The 16,521-nt window shown below is 39.7% G+C and overlaps 1 protein-coding gene across 6 annotated transcripts in view; it reads right to left on the minus strand.

Moving 5' to 3' along the window:
* LOC105478156 (BMX non-receptor tyrosine kinase) overlaps positions 1–16,521 on the minus strand; it is a 55,441-nt gene that overhangs the window by 3,710 nt on the left and 35,210 nt on the right. For 5 of the 6 annotated variants that reach the window (XM_011735201.2, XM_011735198.2, XM_011735200.3 and 2 more), the window contains exons 13-18: positions 16,173–16,247; positions 15,294–15,465; positions 10,472–10,688; positions 9,527–9,591; positions 5,020–5,138; positions 1,914–2,071 (exon numbers count right to left, since the gene is read on the minus strand). In XM_011735201.2, coding sequence (XP_011733503.1) covers positions 1,914–2,071; positions 5,020–5,138; positions 9,527–9,591; positions 10,472–10,688; positions 15,294–15,465; positions 16,173–16,247 — 806 coding nt within the window. Of the gene's footprint in view, positions 1–1,913; positions 2,072–5,019; positions 5,139–5,762; positions 6,425–9,526; positions 9,592–10,471; positions 10,689–15,293; positions 15,466–16,172; positions 16,248–16,521 lie in introns of those variants that run through there. The other variant, XM_011735202.3, reaches the window with a different exon arrangement.

Below are 16,521 nucleotides of genomic sequence, written 5' to 3' on the forward strand. Positions count from 1 at the left end.
TTTAGTATGGCTGGTAATTGTTTTGGTGATTGCCACCCCCTCGAGATGCCTTGCCATAAGTGCTCTGTTGGCCACTGTAGTCTGCATATCCCTGTCCATATCCATGGTTCCCATAGTCAACATTTGGGGAAGAAAAAGGTGGGGAAATCTTATATACTGTTCCAAATGCCATAGGGTGGGAAATTACAGAGTGCTCATATTCCAGGCGATAATTTAAGGCTAAGCAAAAAATATTGTTATGTGATGCAATCAGCAACTCTTCCAAAGTGGGACTCTAGGCTCCAGTACAAGAGATTAGAAACTATTTAAGTTGTGTGTGACAATTTATTCTTAGCACCAAGCATACTGCCTGGTGCATAGGTGCTTTGTAAATTACATATATACACACACACACAATATTAATAACAGACAAACAGAACTGTGTACCGGGCACTGTCCTAAGGACTTTACAAAGTTAATTCATTCAATCCACACAAAAATCCTATGAGGTAAGTATTACATTACAGGCAAGTATTACAGTACAGTGAAGCACAGAGATAATAGGAGGTTTGTACAAGGTCATATAACTAGTAAGTGATCAAGACAGGATTCAACCCAGGTATTCTGATGCCAGAACCCATAGGCTTAACCATTACACCAATTTGCCTTTTACTAGTGAATGAATGAATGCAGCATTAGGCCCTTTGTCATTGAGGAAGTACCATATAATGATTATGAACATGGGCTCTTAGATTAATGTTCTCAAAAGCCTCCTTTTATCATGTTACTGCTCAAAAGTCTTCAGTGGCTCCTCAATGCCTATAACAACCAAAACTCGCACTCGTCTCCTTGTTACTCACCTTGAAGAACCTGAACCAGACCTACTCTTCCAAACTTATCTCCAGCCCTTCCAACGATAGCACCAACCTATCATGCCATGCTCGTTCCTGCCGCCACACCTTTGCTTGTGCTGTTCTCACCTGGACACCCTTTTACAATGTCTCCACTCACATACTTAGGACATTTCGTAGAGATTTCCTGCTTCAGCTCAGGTACCAATGCATTCAAGAAGCTGCTTTATCTCAGGAAGCTGGTTTCTCTTTCCTCTGAGCTCTTCTTGTGTTAGATTGGTGCAAAAGTAATCACGTTTTTTGCCATTGAAAGTTATGGCAAAATCCTTGTCTTTCTAATTCTGGCACATAATTATAAACTGCTAGGTGTTTTCGGTCCCATTGTTGTGTGTGTGTGTGTGTGTGTGTGTGTGTATAAAGACTTTGAGTTCAGTAAGGGCACATATGGAGCCTCATACTTCCTTAACAATCTCCATTAGTTCTATGAAGTTAGTGGATACTTTGCAAATTAATCCCCTGAAACTTCAGCTCCATGTCATCCCCATAAGATACCCTTATCTTCTACCTGAATGGAATGCTTTTATTCAGTGTTTGGGAGGCAGGGGAGACAAGATGGGATAGTGTCCATTATGTGTGCTCTACGTGTGGTTAGATGTTTTCTGCTACTCATGTTCTACTTGAGGAGCTCCACAGTGTTGCAGTTAAGAACAGGGACCCTGGCACTAGCCAGCCTACCTCTTACTAGCTATGTGACCTTGGGCAAGTCACTTAACCTTTCTGAGTCTTTGTTTACTCTTCTGTTAGTTTTAGCAATGATAATACTTACCTCAGTGTGTTTCCTGATGCATAAGTAAGTTAATATTTATAGTGTTCTTAGAACACTGCTGGATATAAGTTGTTCAGTACATTGTTTGGCACCTGCATGTTTTAGATTACAAACATTTTAGGGCAGGGGCTGAGAGCCATTTTCTCCTGCTCTGTGCCAGGTGCTTTCCCTCAAAAAAGCTTCGTCCCAGTGGTGATGCAGTAATCACCCTGGATGTGCCTGAGACCCCTTCCAGCCCACCCAGAGGATACACTTGCCTCGTGCCAGCAGCTGTACATGATCTGGTAGATGGTGTCCGATGCCAGGTGGGGCCGGTAGAGCCTGTGGCCCTGGGAGACCTTCAGAACCACCTGGGAGTTGTCATATAAGTCATAGGGCTGCTTCCCCAGGCTGAACACCTCCCACATCAGGATCCCTGCACCGCACCAAGAGGTGGCCCAGATAAAAAGGAAGAGAGTTGTCATCAGAAGGTACAGGGTTTGTGGAGTGAGTTTCACACAACAGGTCAGGAAGGCTATGGGTCAGAGCGAGGGATCCCTGGGAAATGAGTCCCAGCGAAATGAGCAGAGCTTGGAAGGTGAGCCCGTGCCATCGCTTCTGGAGCCTGGGGTTTCTTCCCCATGTTCCCTGATACCTGTACATCTGTGCTTGCTGGAAAATGAGTGAATGGCAAGGACAGCCACAGAGGAACCGCTTGGGGCCAAGACATAATTCCTGAGCTACTCCTGGGAAGTGGCTGAGATTTCACTCAGCCTCACACAGCCTCACTGCAACTACCTGTGTAGTGAGCCCCTGCCCCAACCCTTATGAATGAGTGGTTGATGTCCTCACCCTTCTGTCTCTCTGCTTTGGCAGCTGCATGCAACAATTTCATTGCACAATCAGATTACCTTTCAGTGGAAATTTCAAGAGAAAGTCATTGACAACATTCTCCTTTCTATTGCTGCAGTGGCTCCTAATCTTACATGGGTCGGGGCCCTTTTGGGAATCCGATGAAAGCCACTGGCCGCCTTTTGGAAAAGTGAATACACAGCATTTTTTGTGTTCAGTTTCAGAATGTTCACAGTCCCCCAAAACTCATCCAGGAAACTGCAGTCCCCAGGTTAAGAAATCTCGGTTCTGGTCATGGTGGTCAGTAGGGTGGCATTTGGGGTCAGTTAGACATGGCCTTTGAAGTTGACTTCTGTCACTTACAGGCAGGATAAGTTTCTCAACCCCTCTCAGCCTCAGGTTCTCTGTCTATAAAGTGGGGTATTTGCACCTCATGGACTTGCTGTGAGGATGAAATAGGATAAAACACGTAGAGCATTTAAAAGAGCACTGAGATGTTTCAAGTGCTCTCTAAATGGTGGCAATTGTGCTGTGCTGGCCAAGGTCAGAAAATTTCAACAATTAGCTACTTTCAAATATTTATAATAAAGCAACCTTACAAATTTTATGGCAGCTTTTTTCTTTTAAAACACACAATCTAAAACAACCATCCAAAAGAATGCAGTTTCCTCATAACTTTCTCTTTGAAAGGCTACACGCTTATTTCAAACTATCTGTGGGGTTCTTTTTTGGGAATTGCTATCAGAAGCCTTGATTCATTTTGGGTATCCTCACTGGGATATATGGTTTAAGAATGAATTTAGTGTTTATAAACAGCTGGAAAATATCTGGGGCCAACTTCTATGGCATACAGTAAATAATCAAGCTGGGTAATACTATTTTTTGGTCAAAAACAAGCTGTAATTATTAAATAAGGGCACTGATTTTTTGGCATCATTTATAATTGATGCATGATTATCAAAACTATTTTTTTTTAAGACAGTCTCTTGCTGTGTCGCCAAGGCTGGAGTGCAGTGGCACAATCTCAGCTCATTGTAACCTCTGCCTCCCAGGTTTAAGTGATTCTCGTGACTCAGCCTCTCAAGTAGCTGGGGTTACAGGCATGCACCACCATGCCCGACTAATTTTTGTGTTTTTGGTAGAGACAAGTTTTTGCCTTGTTGGCTGGGCTGGTCTTGAACTCCTGGCCTCAAGTGATCCGCCCGCCTCAGCTTCTTGAAGTGTTGGGATTACAGGCGTGAGCCACTGCACTCAGCCTCAAAACTAATTTTGACAACAAGGTACAAAAGTTAATCAGCACAACATGGCATCAAGTATTCACCAAAATGCTATCTTTGTGATTTTTTTTTCTTTTTCTATGTGTATTTGATTATCTTTTTTCTTTTTCTTTTTTCTTTTTTTTTTTTTTAACAACGAACAATGCCACTTTTACAAAGGGAATAGTTTTAAAAATTGTGTCATATAGAGAAATAAATGACTAAATTTCCCCCTTTTCAAAGGCAATCTTGTAGGTGACAAGCAGTAAGTCAAATTACACTTATGAACTAAGGCATGAAATAAGTCTCAGTCACATTTGGATTACTTCTCCTGGGTCCATCCGACAGTGATTGAAAATAGCCTTGATATTCTCACAACATGGAAAAAATATCAGAAAATGTAGTCACAATTTAAGAATTGTTTCCCTTTTCTAATGACCTTTACTAAATTTTAATATAGATATTTTAGTAAAGTAAGAGTCAGCAAACTTACCCTATAAAGGGCCACATAGCATTTTAGACCTTTTGGGACATGAAGTATCTGTGGCAAGTACTCTACTCTGCTGTTGTAGCATAAAATGAGCCATAAACAATACATAAATGAATGGGCATGACTGTGTTCCAGTAAAACTTTATTTACAAAAACCAACTGACCTGGTCCTGGGCTGTGGTTTGCCAATCCCAATCTAAAATATAAATTTTAACAGAGAGGAGACTGCTTGAAACTAGGCACGAATCAAGGAAAGTACCAAGTCATGTGTGGTATTTACACTAAGAATTGGTCAGTGCAAAAGGGAATGGCTATCACATTATTTTCATGCAGAAAATAGATGTCTTTTCAACTTTTTGGGCTTAGCAACAACTCAGATTTAGCTTTCAATGACTCCTTTTAAAAAACTATTTGAAATCTTCACTGGAAAAACTTTCACCCCCTTTGATGTTTCTAAAGACAGGGTCTTAACTGTGTTGCCCCGGCTGGACTTGAACTTCTGGGCTCAAACAATCCTTCCACCTCAACCTCTGAGTAGATTTATCCCCTTTGATTTTATGAAAAAGTGCTAGCAGGATGTAAATTACAAAATGTGTAGAAGACATCCTAATACCAAACCCAAGAAAATAAATCACCTTCTTCAACCGCTTGCTTGTCTCAGGGTATATGTGTAACTTTTTAAGTGTTCAAGGGCCCTTTTAAAATGAACGTTGCTACTCTTGTGGTTTCCTGTTGTGGAAGTCAGTTTACGAAACAGGACCAGGTCGTATGTGGCCATATCCTTACCAAATGCCCATACGTCTGACTTGCTGCTGTATTTGAAGTAATGAAACACCTCTGGAGCTGACCACTTGACTGGAAACTTTGTTCCAACTGAACTGACATACTGGTCATCAAGAACATACCTGCGAGGGAAAACACATCAACACAGACCTTAAGCCGTGGTGGTACAGGCTGATGAAGGACACAGAAGCCACCCAGAGTCTCAGTCGATTGCCTCAGTTTTCTGGAACTTTTGCTTCCTTTCAATGTGTGGGCTTAGCTGGAGGCTGCTTATGGTTTGTCAGCATTTAAAAAATAATATCTAACTGAATATAGCAAAACCTCAATGTAAAATGTTTGGTAAATATAGAAAAACACAGGAGAGGGTGTGGAGAAATAGGAACACTTTTACACTGTTGGTGGGGTTGTAAACTAGTTCAACCATTATGGAAAACAGTATGGCGATTCCTCAAGGATCTAGAACTAGAAGTACCCTATGACCCAGCCATCCCATTACTGGGGATATACCCAAAGGATTATAAATCATGCTGCTATAAAGACACATGCACACGTATGTTTATTGCAGCACTATTCACAATAGCAAAGACTTGGAATCAACCCAAATGTCCATCAGTGACAGATTGGATTAAGAAAACGTGGCACATATACACCATGGAATACTATGCAGCCATAAAAAAGGATGAGTTTGTGTCCTTTGTAGGGACATGGATGCAGCTGGAAACCATCATTCTTAGCAAACTATCACAAGAACAGAAAACCAAACACCGCATGTTCTCACTCATAGGTGGGAACTGAACAATGAGATCACTTGGACTCGGGAAGGGGAACATCCCACACCGGGGCCTATTATGGGGAGGGGGCAGGGGGGAAGGATTGCATTGGGAGTTATACCTGATATAAATGACGAGTTGATGGGTGCTGACGAGTTGATGGGTGCAGCACACCAACATGGCACAAGTATACAAGTATACATATGTAACAAACCTGCACGTTATGCACATGTACCCTAGAACTTAAAGTATAATAATAAAAAATAAAAAAAATTTTAAAAATGGAAAAACACAAAAAAGCAAAAATAAAATTACTCAGAAACCCACCCTAAAGATAACCTGTAATTCTATCACTCCAAATACATTTTCGTTTGTACTTTCTGATCTTATTTCCCACATATATAAGTTGAATAAAATAGGGTTTCTGTTATATTGAGATTTGCTTTTATTTTTCCTTTAATGGTATATCATGAGCATTTCCCCATATGGTTACATTTCTACCGCAGCATCATGTTTAATGGCTGAATACTGTTCCCTCTTATTATTTCTTCTTATGGAAGGAATTAAACATAATTCGTTTAACCAGGTAAATGGCTTCTCATCTTCTGCTGTTATGAATAATGATGAACAAAAATATCCTATGGAGATATCAAAACCAAAATACATGTTAGGATGTTCACTAAACTCTTTGTTTGTAATAATGATAAAATGAAAGCAACCCTAATGTTCCCAATGTTGAGGAGTAATTAAATATATTATGGCACACTAATACAATCGAATAGCATGTAGCCATTAAAAAATGAGATAACTCTTTACCAAAATAAAAAGGTGCTCATGGTATATGGTTATGCGCAAAAGCAAGTGTGTATAATGTGATTTCACTTTTTTTTGTGTGGGAACAAATAGTAAATGTGCATATTTGTGTATATGATTGGATACACTTAAGAATGAGGTCTGAAAGGATACCCACCAAACATCTGAGCAGTGGTTACTCCTAGCACTGAAAATGAGGGACGGATTCTGTCAGAGTAGGTAGCTAGGCAGACATGAGCAGGGCAGGAGAGGTCCCCCACCCCCAACCCAGGAATGTTAGGTGACCGTCAGGTAATAGGCAGTTGTTAACCGTCTCTCTAAAATAATAATTGGTCGCAGCTGGTGCCAGGGAAAGGCAGTCTCCCAAGAGATAGAAAATACTTGAAGCTGATGATCAACAGCTTCCTGATATGATCTCAGGAGTTGGGCAACTGGGGTCAAACATGCGCACTAAGAGGCAAAATGATGGAGTTTAACTGGTGTATGACATTCCTCTAGGAATACCCAACTGGTAAAAGAAAAATGCCTCAAATGAGCATGAGCACAACCTAACTAAACATGCTGTGTGTGCGGCCCTTCCCAAGTGCTGGCAGGCTACTGCTCATGCAGACAGCTCACCCCAAGGGAAGAATCAGGGGAGAAAAGATGCAAATCTTGGAATTGTGCCAAGGTATGAAACCCTAAGTCAAGAACCAAACAGGGCAGTTGGATCTCTCAAGTTGCCCTCTTGGCCCTCTTCCAAGTGTACTTTACTTCCTTTCCTTCCTGCTCTAAAACTTTTTAATAAACTCTCACTCCTGCTCAAAAACTTGCCTCAGTCTCTCTCTCTGCCTTTTGCCCCTCAGACGAATCCTTTCCTTTGAGGAGGGAAGAATTTGAGTTGCTGCAGACCTTTATAGATTCACTGCTGCTAACAATTCTACTTTTTACTTTATACACTATTGCTATTTTTCTTATCATAAGTACATATTATTTATGGTATTGATAAAAGAGAACATCATATATTTGCCCACAAAAACCACAACAAAAACAAACCATAATGACTCTTAATTAGAGAAAATAAAACAACAGGAGTTATGGCAATTGGAATTTTGGATATAATTTACACACCAGATGTTTTAGAGATCTCACTGTAATTTAAAACAGCTGACTGGGAAGATCATTCTTCTAAATATTAACAATAATATTAATAAACTACACTTTCATAGGATTACATACAGGACATTCCATACTTTTCTCCCCAGAACCCCTCAGTTCCCCAGACATTACCAGACACCCAGACACTGCCCTGGCACTCCTGGTTTGGGGATGCTTGTGGCTTAAACCTTCCTTCAAGCTAGTAGGAGCAAATGAAGTCACAGGCATCTAATTGATGTGGCCACAGAGCTTCATAAGCAACAGGGCTGGTACATGGCTTCCAGGATCTCTTACTCAGAGCAAGATCTCTTGTCTCCCTTTTCCAAAGCTACAGAGAACGTGACAGCACGTTCCCTGGATGCTGACATAACAGCCAATATTCCTGCTTTTAGAGTAAAGTTCCCTGGACCTGGGAGCTTCTCCCTGCTTTAAGAACCTGTCAGCAGATTATTTTTTTCTTGCCCTTGAGAAAGCTACATGTTTGGTGTGTCAGTGTAGGGGACTCAGCGTATGGTGGTTGGAGTGATGGTAACTAGTACACAGCTAAAAGGACATCTTGCCAATATTTAGGGCTCCCGGAGGAATTACCGTATCTTCCATGGTATGTGCCACAGGGGTCAAAAAGCATCCCCTAACACTGAATTTTGGAGAAGACATTAAAAAAACAGATCCTCCTATGGCATTTTAGGGCCATGTTTGCTAAATATTAACCTGGCCTTGGTCAACTCTTCAGATCTCTTTTAAACTGCATTATTCACCTTCAGAATTACATGTTGAGTCAGCACAACTTTATAGTTGTATCTTGTCTCAATGTCAGGGATATCTACTTACCCTCTAGACTCAACTGTGGTCATTTTGAGGGCAGGGACTATCCTATTCATATCAGTATCTCCTGCAGGACTGAGGTATTCAGTAGACACTCAATAAATGTTGAATAGAAAGGTCAATGTGTATGTCTTCATTTTCTATGTAAAACTATGAAAATTTGCTCTGAGGCTTAAATAGTATTAGGGTTCAGGATAAAGGTAAAAGAAGACTTTTAAAAAACTATCGTAATCAAAATAATTGTTCCAAATCATCAAGTGGTGGTAGAATGCCCATCAAGAGAATCTCAGAGTCTAGTTTTATGCCTTACTTTGTGATGCAGAAAATCTAATGATGTGACAACAAAAATTTTCCTAGTGTGAATGCTCTACCCATTTGAACATCAGGTTTTTTTTTTTAAATAACAAACAAAAAGAGCTAGCAGATACTTGATTGAGTTAAAAAAATTACAAATATTTATCCATTCATTTTTAATGGCTGAGTAGTACTCCAAAGTACTTGAGGGGCTGGATACCCCATTCTCCATGATGTGATTATTTCACATTGCATGCCTGTATCAAAACATCACATGCACCCCATAAATATATACACCTACTATGTATCCACAGAAATTAAACATAAAAAATTTAAAAGAAATTTTAAAAATCCAATAATGTGGCTGTAACATACTGTATTTAAATTTAGGATCTTTCATGGAATTTATTTAGAAGTTTAGAAAGTATCAGATTGTTGAAGGAACTAAAATTGACTTCAGATAATTTCTGAAGAACAATCCCATCTTATAAGCGAAGGAATGAGGTGAAACATGTTTCACAGGTAGTTAGAGGCAGTATGGGAGGGACTTAGGTTTCTAAGCCCCCAGTTCAGAGCACCTTCTATATCCCCACAAGGCCTTCAATTATGATGGTGTTCAAATGTGAATGGAAATCCCCCTTTCGCTGGTTGCCCTTTTGGAATTGGCTTACCTTGTCATTCCAAAGTCAGATACTTTCACACAGAGATCGTTGTCCACCAAGCAGTTACGGGCAGCCTTTAAAGGAAAAACAAAATCACCAAGTAGTGAACGTGACCAAGAATCTCCTGACATTTTCCTCCTCTTCAGTAGAATTCTCAGCAAAATCTAAGATTACCTAGCACAACCCCCAAATGCTCTAAAGTTGTCTTTTCTTTCCTTTGCAATTTTCAATTTTTCAAAATAAAAATGTTCTCCCATGAGTACTTTCAACCAAGCATCCATCCTTGTCAAACGACTTGAAAAGGTATTACACTTTAAACACAGAACCTTAGCTTATCAAGGAAAGATGAGAAATTTCTAGAATCTGCCTTTCCACCACCAGATGCCATGCGTGCATTCACAGATGCTTTGAAGGCATAAATGCTGCACCTGTGACTTAAGGAACATACTGGTCTAGTGTGAATGCAGGTCTACTGTTGAGTGCAAGAACATCTCTAAAGATAAATCCCAGTGAATACCAAACCAAATACAGCACTCCCCACTCCCATTCTGATCCAAAGACACACAAATTCTGTTTCCTTGTTTTTTTTTTTTTTTTTTCATTTTCAGTTATTGTATCAAATGCCTGCTTTAGCACTAAGCCCTTTCTGAAATAAAGGTCAACTTGGGTTTAATGGTTTTGAGAAACACTAAATTGGCCAAAGTCTTTCCTTTCCATCTGTTCTCCTTCATACCACAACACAGCTTAACAGCTTTTGTTATTCTCACTGTTCTTTCCATACTTCAAATATTTTTATATTGATTTTTGTAAAAATGTCATTTGCTTAAACAAGTCACAAGTGAGCAAAGCAAAAGGGATGGTGCCCTTCTTGCCTTCCCCACCAGTGACACCATCTCCAGAAGTGGGAGCCATGGACTGCTTTCCTTTCCTTGAAATTCCAATGGCTTTGCTTACCAAGTCCCGGTGTATGAATTGGTGACTCTCCAAGAAGGCCATGCCTTCACAGACATCGTAGCACATTTCTAAGAGCTGGGAAGGTTCAAGTCCTTTTCCATGACTCCTCAGGTAATTCAGCAAGCAGCCATTGCTTATATATTCAGTCACTATGTATATGGGGTATTCCTTTGAACACACTCCATAGAATTTAACCAGCTTGGGATGGCTGAGTTTTCTGGAAATAACAGATTTTCAAAGTTCAATGCTCCACACTCCATTTTCTACATGTACTGAAAAAGAGCTGCTCTCAGATTTCTGTTTGTTTTAATTTCCCCCCTTTCACTTGAACAGAGAAAGAGAGGGAAAAGTTTAGGATCTTATATTGCAAGCACAATTATCTTTGGAGGCAAAAAAAAAAAAAATTCTGCCTCATATCAGACATTGGTGACTTCAGTAGCAATTTAGCAGTTTGTGAATGCTGTATTCAACTTTCCTACAAAGAATCAGGCTAGCAATGGTCTGTTGCACCGGAAACCCTGTTTAGTCTCATGGCATCTTGGGAACGTCCATGACTTATTTAGAGGAAGTCACACCCTAAGAACAATCATTTCCCTTTTATTAACTTTCACATCTAAACATTTCATTCTAAAAAAGTATATCAGAATACAAAGGATGTAGGTTAAATGAAGTCAGATGAGGTTTGATTTTTTAAAAATTATTTAACATTATTATTTTCATTATTTTTGATTAACAAATTTATAAAATACTAACCATACGATGTAGCACTTCTGGTAGGTCATGATGGTATGGACACTCAGCTTTTTTTTAATGAGATAATTTTCATGTTATTATGGCAGATGGTTTTACCGTACCTCTTCCCAGCACCCTTTTTAAAATGAGAAAGTTAAGTAGAAGAAAACGGAGCGTAATGTGGCTATGGGCTGTTTATTTAGTAATCAGATGTTCCCGATGGAAGTGTTTAATCTTGCAATTGAAGAGTTCTTTAGTGTTTCTTATTAATTTAAGTAATATCAACCTTAAATTTTGTACTAGCCTAGAGCTTAAAAGAAATCAAGCAAACCTTCTTGTAAAGTGTGATTCTCCTACCCTAATTCCCTTTCTCATGATGTCTTTTCTCACCTATCTTGATGTTTTTTTCCATTTGTGAGATGCACAGGTTAAGCTAAATTTCTAACAGAGTCTCTAGCAGTGTGCTGTCATATCACCTTCACTTCTCCAAACAGGCTCCCGAACTGCTGCTTTACTCTTTTTACTGTCTTCACGGTTAAGCATAAAGCTTTTGAAAGTACTTAGTAACTCCAATTACTCTTTATTCTCTGTTCTACATTGTATTTCAGTGAATTTGGACACATTTTTGGATTGGCATGTACTTCACTCTTAGATTCTGAGCTGACTCTGAGTGATCCGCTGTATAAACAAACAGTGCATTCGTGTAGTTGTTAATGAGTTTGGAAGTATTAGCCTTGTTGGGGAGATTAGTCTTTTGTCTATAATATGAATTACAAATAATTTTGCCCAGTTTGTCATTTGTCTTTTAGTTTGCATAGGGTTTTTATTTTGTTTTCTTGCCACGTAGAAGTTGATTTTTAAATTTTATTTTTTTTTTATGGTACTTTAAGTTCTGGGATACATGTGCAGAGCATGCAGGTTTGTTACATAGGTATACATGTGCCATGGTGGTTTGCTGCACCCATCAGCCCGTCATCTTCATTAGGTATTTCTCCTAATGTTATCTTTCCCCTAGGCCCCCACCCCCCAACAGGCCCCAGTGTGTGATGTCCGCCTCCCTGTGTCCATGTGTTCTCATTGTTCAACTCCCACTTATGAGTGAGAACATGCGATGTTTGGTTTTCTGTTCCTGTGTTAGTTTGCTGAGAATGGTGGTTTCCAGGTTCATCCATGTCCCTGCAAAGGACATGAACTCATTCTTTTTTAGGGCTGCATAGTATTCCATGGTGTATATGTGCCACATTTTCTTTATTCAGTCTAACATTGATGGACATTTGGGTTGGTTCCAAGTCTTTGCTATTGTGAATAGTACTGCAGTACACATACGTGTGCATGTGTCTTTATAGTAGAATGATTTATAATCCTTTGAATATATACCCAGTAATGGGATTGCTGGGTCAAATGATATTTCTGGTTCTAGTTCTAGATCCTTGAGGAATCACCACACTGTCTTCCACAATGGTTAAACTAATTTACACTCCCACCAACAGTGTAAAAGCGTTCCTATTTCTTCACATCCTCTCCAGCATCTGTTGTTTCCTGACTTTTTAATGATGGCCATTCTAACTGGCGTGAAATGGTATCTCATTGTGGTTTTGATTTGCATTTCTCTAATGATAAGTGATGATGAACTTTTTTCATATGTTTGTTGGCCATATAAATGTCTTCTTTTGAGAAGGGACATTCAGTTTTTACAAGCTCATTAACTTGTTTGTATATGATTAATCTAATTTTAACAATTTACAGGATTCTTCTGTAATGTTCAAATGTGTAAAGAAGTTTAAATTTAACAGGTGAAGTCTTAAATATTTTAATAAGAATTTATTAAATTTTAAGTTATTTTCTTCCTTCTTAGTTTAACTATACGGACAATGCTTATCAAGTCACTGAAGGTGATGAACTTGGGAGTATTCATCTTTTAGCAGTTTTGGAGACTTGCATGGTACTCAACACTGCTCCCTTCAAAGGGAAGGCTTGCGATGGCACAAAGCTCCATCACCCAATAGAGGAATATTCCTTGAACAAATTCAGTCACTGCCCAGGCAGCTCAAGGTGGGGCACCATATTAACTGAAACTCCTCACATGATAGGCTTCAGTTTGGCCCCTACATTTGGGATTAGACTTTTTCCCATTGTGGCACAGTTTGACATTTTTCTTTATGATTAGGTGATGTTTCTAAATGACTTCTTGTGTGTTTTTTTATGGATACCAGTTTGGTAATGGTAAAAATATGTTTTAAAGTTATACCAAGACACAGAGGTTACACCATGAGCCTGTAAACATGAGAAAAATCTGGCAAAAAGTTCCTATCTGGCAGAAATCTGTCCTACAAAAGGAGAATATCAAGGGCCCCCTTCCCAGTTTCATGACAGTCCAATCGCTGAGGGCAGAACCAGTTACATAACTGCAGGCACCAATGCAAAATGAAAATGCAGGAATCCTTGTTTAAAAATCACGAAGTATTATTTCAAGATGGTAACAGCAGAGCATTAAACTAAGCACAGGGCCCTTCTAGGTACTGGGGCCCTTGCAACTGTGCAGATCTCATATGCCCATGAAGCCAGTTGGGGTGAAAGGCCTATATTCACATAGCATCTCTGCTTCCAAATAATTGTGCAATTATGGTAAAAGTGATTGTTCTGACTTTCCTGGTTCCTTTGGTCTTCATAAAAGAATGACTAAAGAAATGGACCCGAGAATGTCTGCCTCGCTTTGTATCTCTGCTTTTCCACTTTTACTAGCTTGCTGACTCTGGACAAGTTATTCAACAGTTCTGTGCTTCAGTTTCCTGTAAATCTAAGATAACAATGGTACAACCCTCATAGGTTTCTTATGGGAATTAAGTGAGTTGATATTTATAAAGTGCTTAGAGAAATGCCTGTAAACACTGTACAGTATAACTGTTTAAGTAAAAATTTTAAAAGTGCTCTCAATCTCTAGCAGGTTAGGAATTTTTTTATTTCAACTATTTTTGACCAGAGACCTACCATAACATCATTTTTCATACCATACTGATCGATTCTCTAAAAGTAGAGTGACCAACTGTCCTGGTTTGCCTGTGGCTGAGAGGTTTCCTAGGACACAGGACTTTCAGTGCTAAAACCTCCCAGACCTCGGCAAACCTGAATGGTGGTCACTCTGCAAAGTCTGATTTACTATGTTGACAAGAAGAGGGAGAATTATATATAACTGAAAGAGAGAGGGAGAGAGAGGGATAGAGAGAGAGAGAGAGAGAGAGAGAGAGAGAGAGAGAGAGAGAAAGAAGACACAGATGGAAAGAGAACACATATGTATTGCCAAGAATTGAAGGCTGTTGTGCTGGGAGCTGAGACACATTAGGAAGAGTATTAGACTGTATTGAAGGTAGCAAGATGGAAAAGGATATTGTTGGTAGAGCATTAGTTTTCAGTACTGCATTAGTTCTGGGTGGTAGCCCCACTCTGTTCTTCATCCCACCGTGCACCTCCCCACAGGGCAAGGAGGCCACAGGGCCAAGGAGGCATGCCTACTCAATTCCTATATATCCCTTTCTCAGCCACCCTTAGAGCACCAGGACTCTGAAATCACACATCCATGTAGTCCTGAGTCCTCTTTCAAGACCTGTGCTGACTCTTCCTTGAGGGGTCTGTCCGCTTAAGGGTAAAGCACGCTACCCCTAGCCAAGATTATTAGCCACTAGATAACTGTTTGTGGGAGACAGAGAGGGAGCTTGTGTGTACTGAATATTCTGTCTGCACATAACTACTGAGGCTCCTTATAGTGCAGGACAGAGTTGGGTGTAGGGGGAGAGGGGCAGGGGTGGAGTCTGGAAGACCATAGGCCAAAGGCTGGTTTCTTTGTAGAGTCTTGGAAATTCTAAATTTGAATATGGCCTTTCAGGTTGTTATGAAGGTATATTTGTCAAAGTAGGAGCATAAGACTGATTTGATTTAACAGTGTGTTAGTCCGATTTATAACTTCTAAATATTTACGTCTATGATACAGTATGTGGACTTTTGCTCTAGGCCTTGCAAAGTTAGGAGCAGGCCTATTAGTGCTAATGCCCTCCCATGATGAGGGCTAAAGAGCCATTCCTTGGGAAAAACTTACGTCATAGTCTGGGCCTCCTGAAAGAATTCATCTTCTGACGTGGAGCCCTCCTTGATCATCTTAACAGCAACATCATACTGCCCCTTCCACTTGCCCAGCTGGACCACTCCAAACTGGCCACTTCCCAGCTCCTTCAACAAGGTAATCTCTTCTCTTTTCAGTTCCCAGATTCCTAACAAGGCAAGACAGACATTCTTTAGGATGAGCATAGAAAGCTCTGGGGCTAACAGCTTCCCAAGTGATTTCTTCTTCAATGGGAGTTTCACAGTGACAATATAAACAAGACTTTTTATTTTAAGTTGATAAATTTAAAAAAAAAAAACCTTAGTGATGTGGTCTTGTGGCTACTTGACGATGGCACCAGGACAACACTATTCTTGAAGTAGCTACAGTTATTTGACAAGAAGGCTCAGAGCAAAAACAATTTGCCAATCAGAGGCATCTTGGAGAGGCTCAGCATCAAAATGTACTCGATGTCCTTAGGTTGGTAAAACATTGTTAGATTTTTTTAAATAAAAAAATTAAACTGTGATCGGGGTGGATGTGATCGTCCTAAAACATAAGGTTGGATACTAGCTCTGCTGAGTGGGCACAAAATCCAGGAAAAAGAAAGGACAGTGGGGTGCTGGAGGCTAATAATGGGGTCTAATAAGAGAAAACAAATTGATGATCTTTTTGGTGATGCTAGAAGCTTACAGATTTAGGTTGAGAGGACAGATTTTTTTTTTTAAAAGAAAATCCTTCCTGATACAATCTGAGCAGAGGCCTCCTTCCTGTCTTTCCTCCTTTTTTTTTTTTTTTTGTCAGTAAATTAACCATATATTATTCAATCAAAAATGATGGAAAATGGAGTTTAAGAGTCCAGGAATGTTTCCATACCATTTCCCAGGGACACAGAGTCTGGGACCTTGTTGGCCTTTGTTGACACAGGGTGGCGGAGCCGTGTGATCATGCCTGCAATGGAATCAGCATCATATCACATCATTACATCATATCCCATCACATTATGTAACATTGGTTCACAACTAGTCTTTCTCCAAAGTGGCTGAAAAAGCAGAGTTCAGAATGTTGTAATGCAGAGAGAGAATCCATTCATGTTGTAGTTGTGCTTAACTTGACTAATTAGCTCAATGCAAAGCAAAAATTAGATGACTAAAACACTGTATGTGATTTTTTAAAATCCCATAGAAATTAATTGCATGATGGAATCTTTAAAAATTCTCTCCCT

This window comes from Macaca nemestrina, chromosome X (genome assembly GCF_043159975.1).
Source record: "Macaca nemestrina isolate mMacNem1 chromosome X, mMacNem.hap1, whole genome shotgun sequence".
Taxonomy (NCBI): domain Eukaryota; kingdom Metazoa; phylum Chordata; class Mammalia; order Primates; family Cercopithecidae; genus Macaca; species Macaca nemestrina.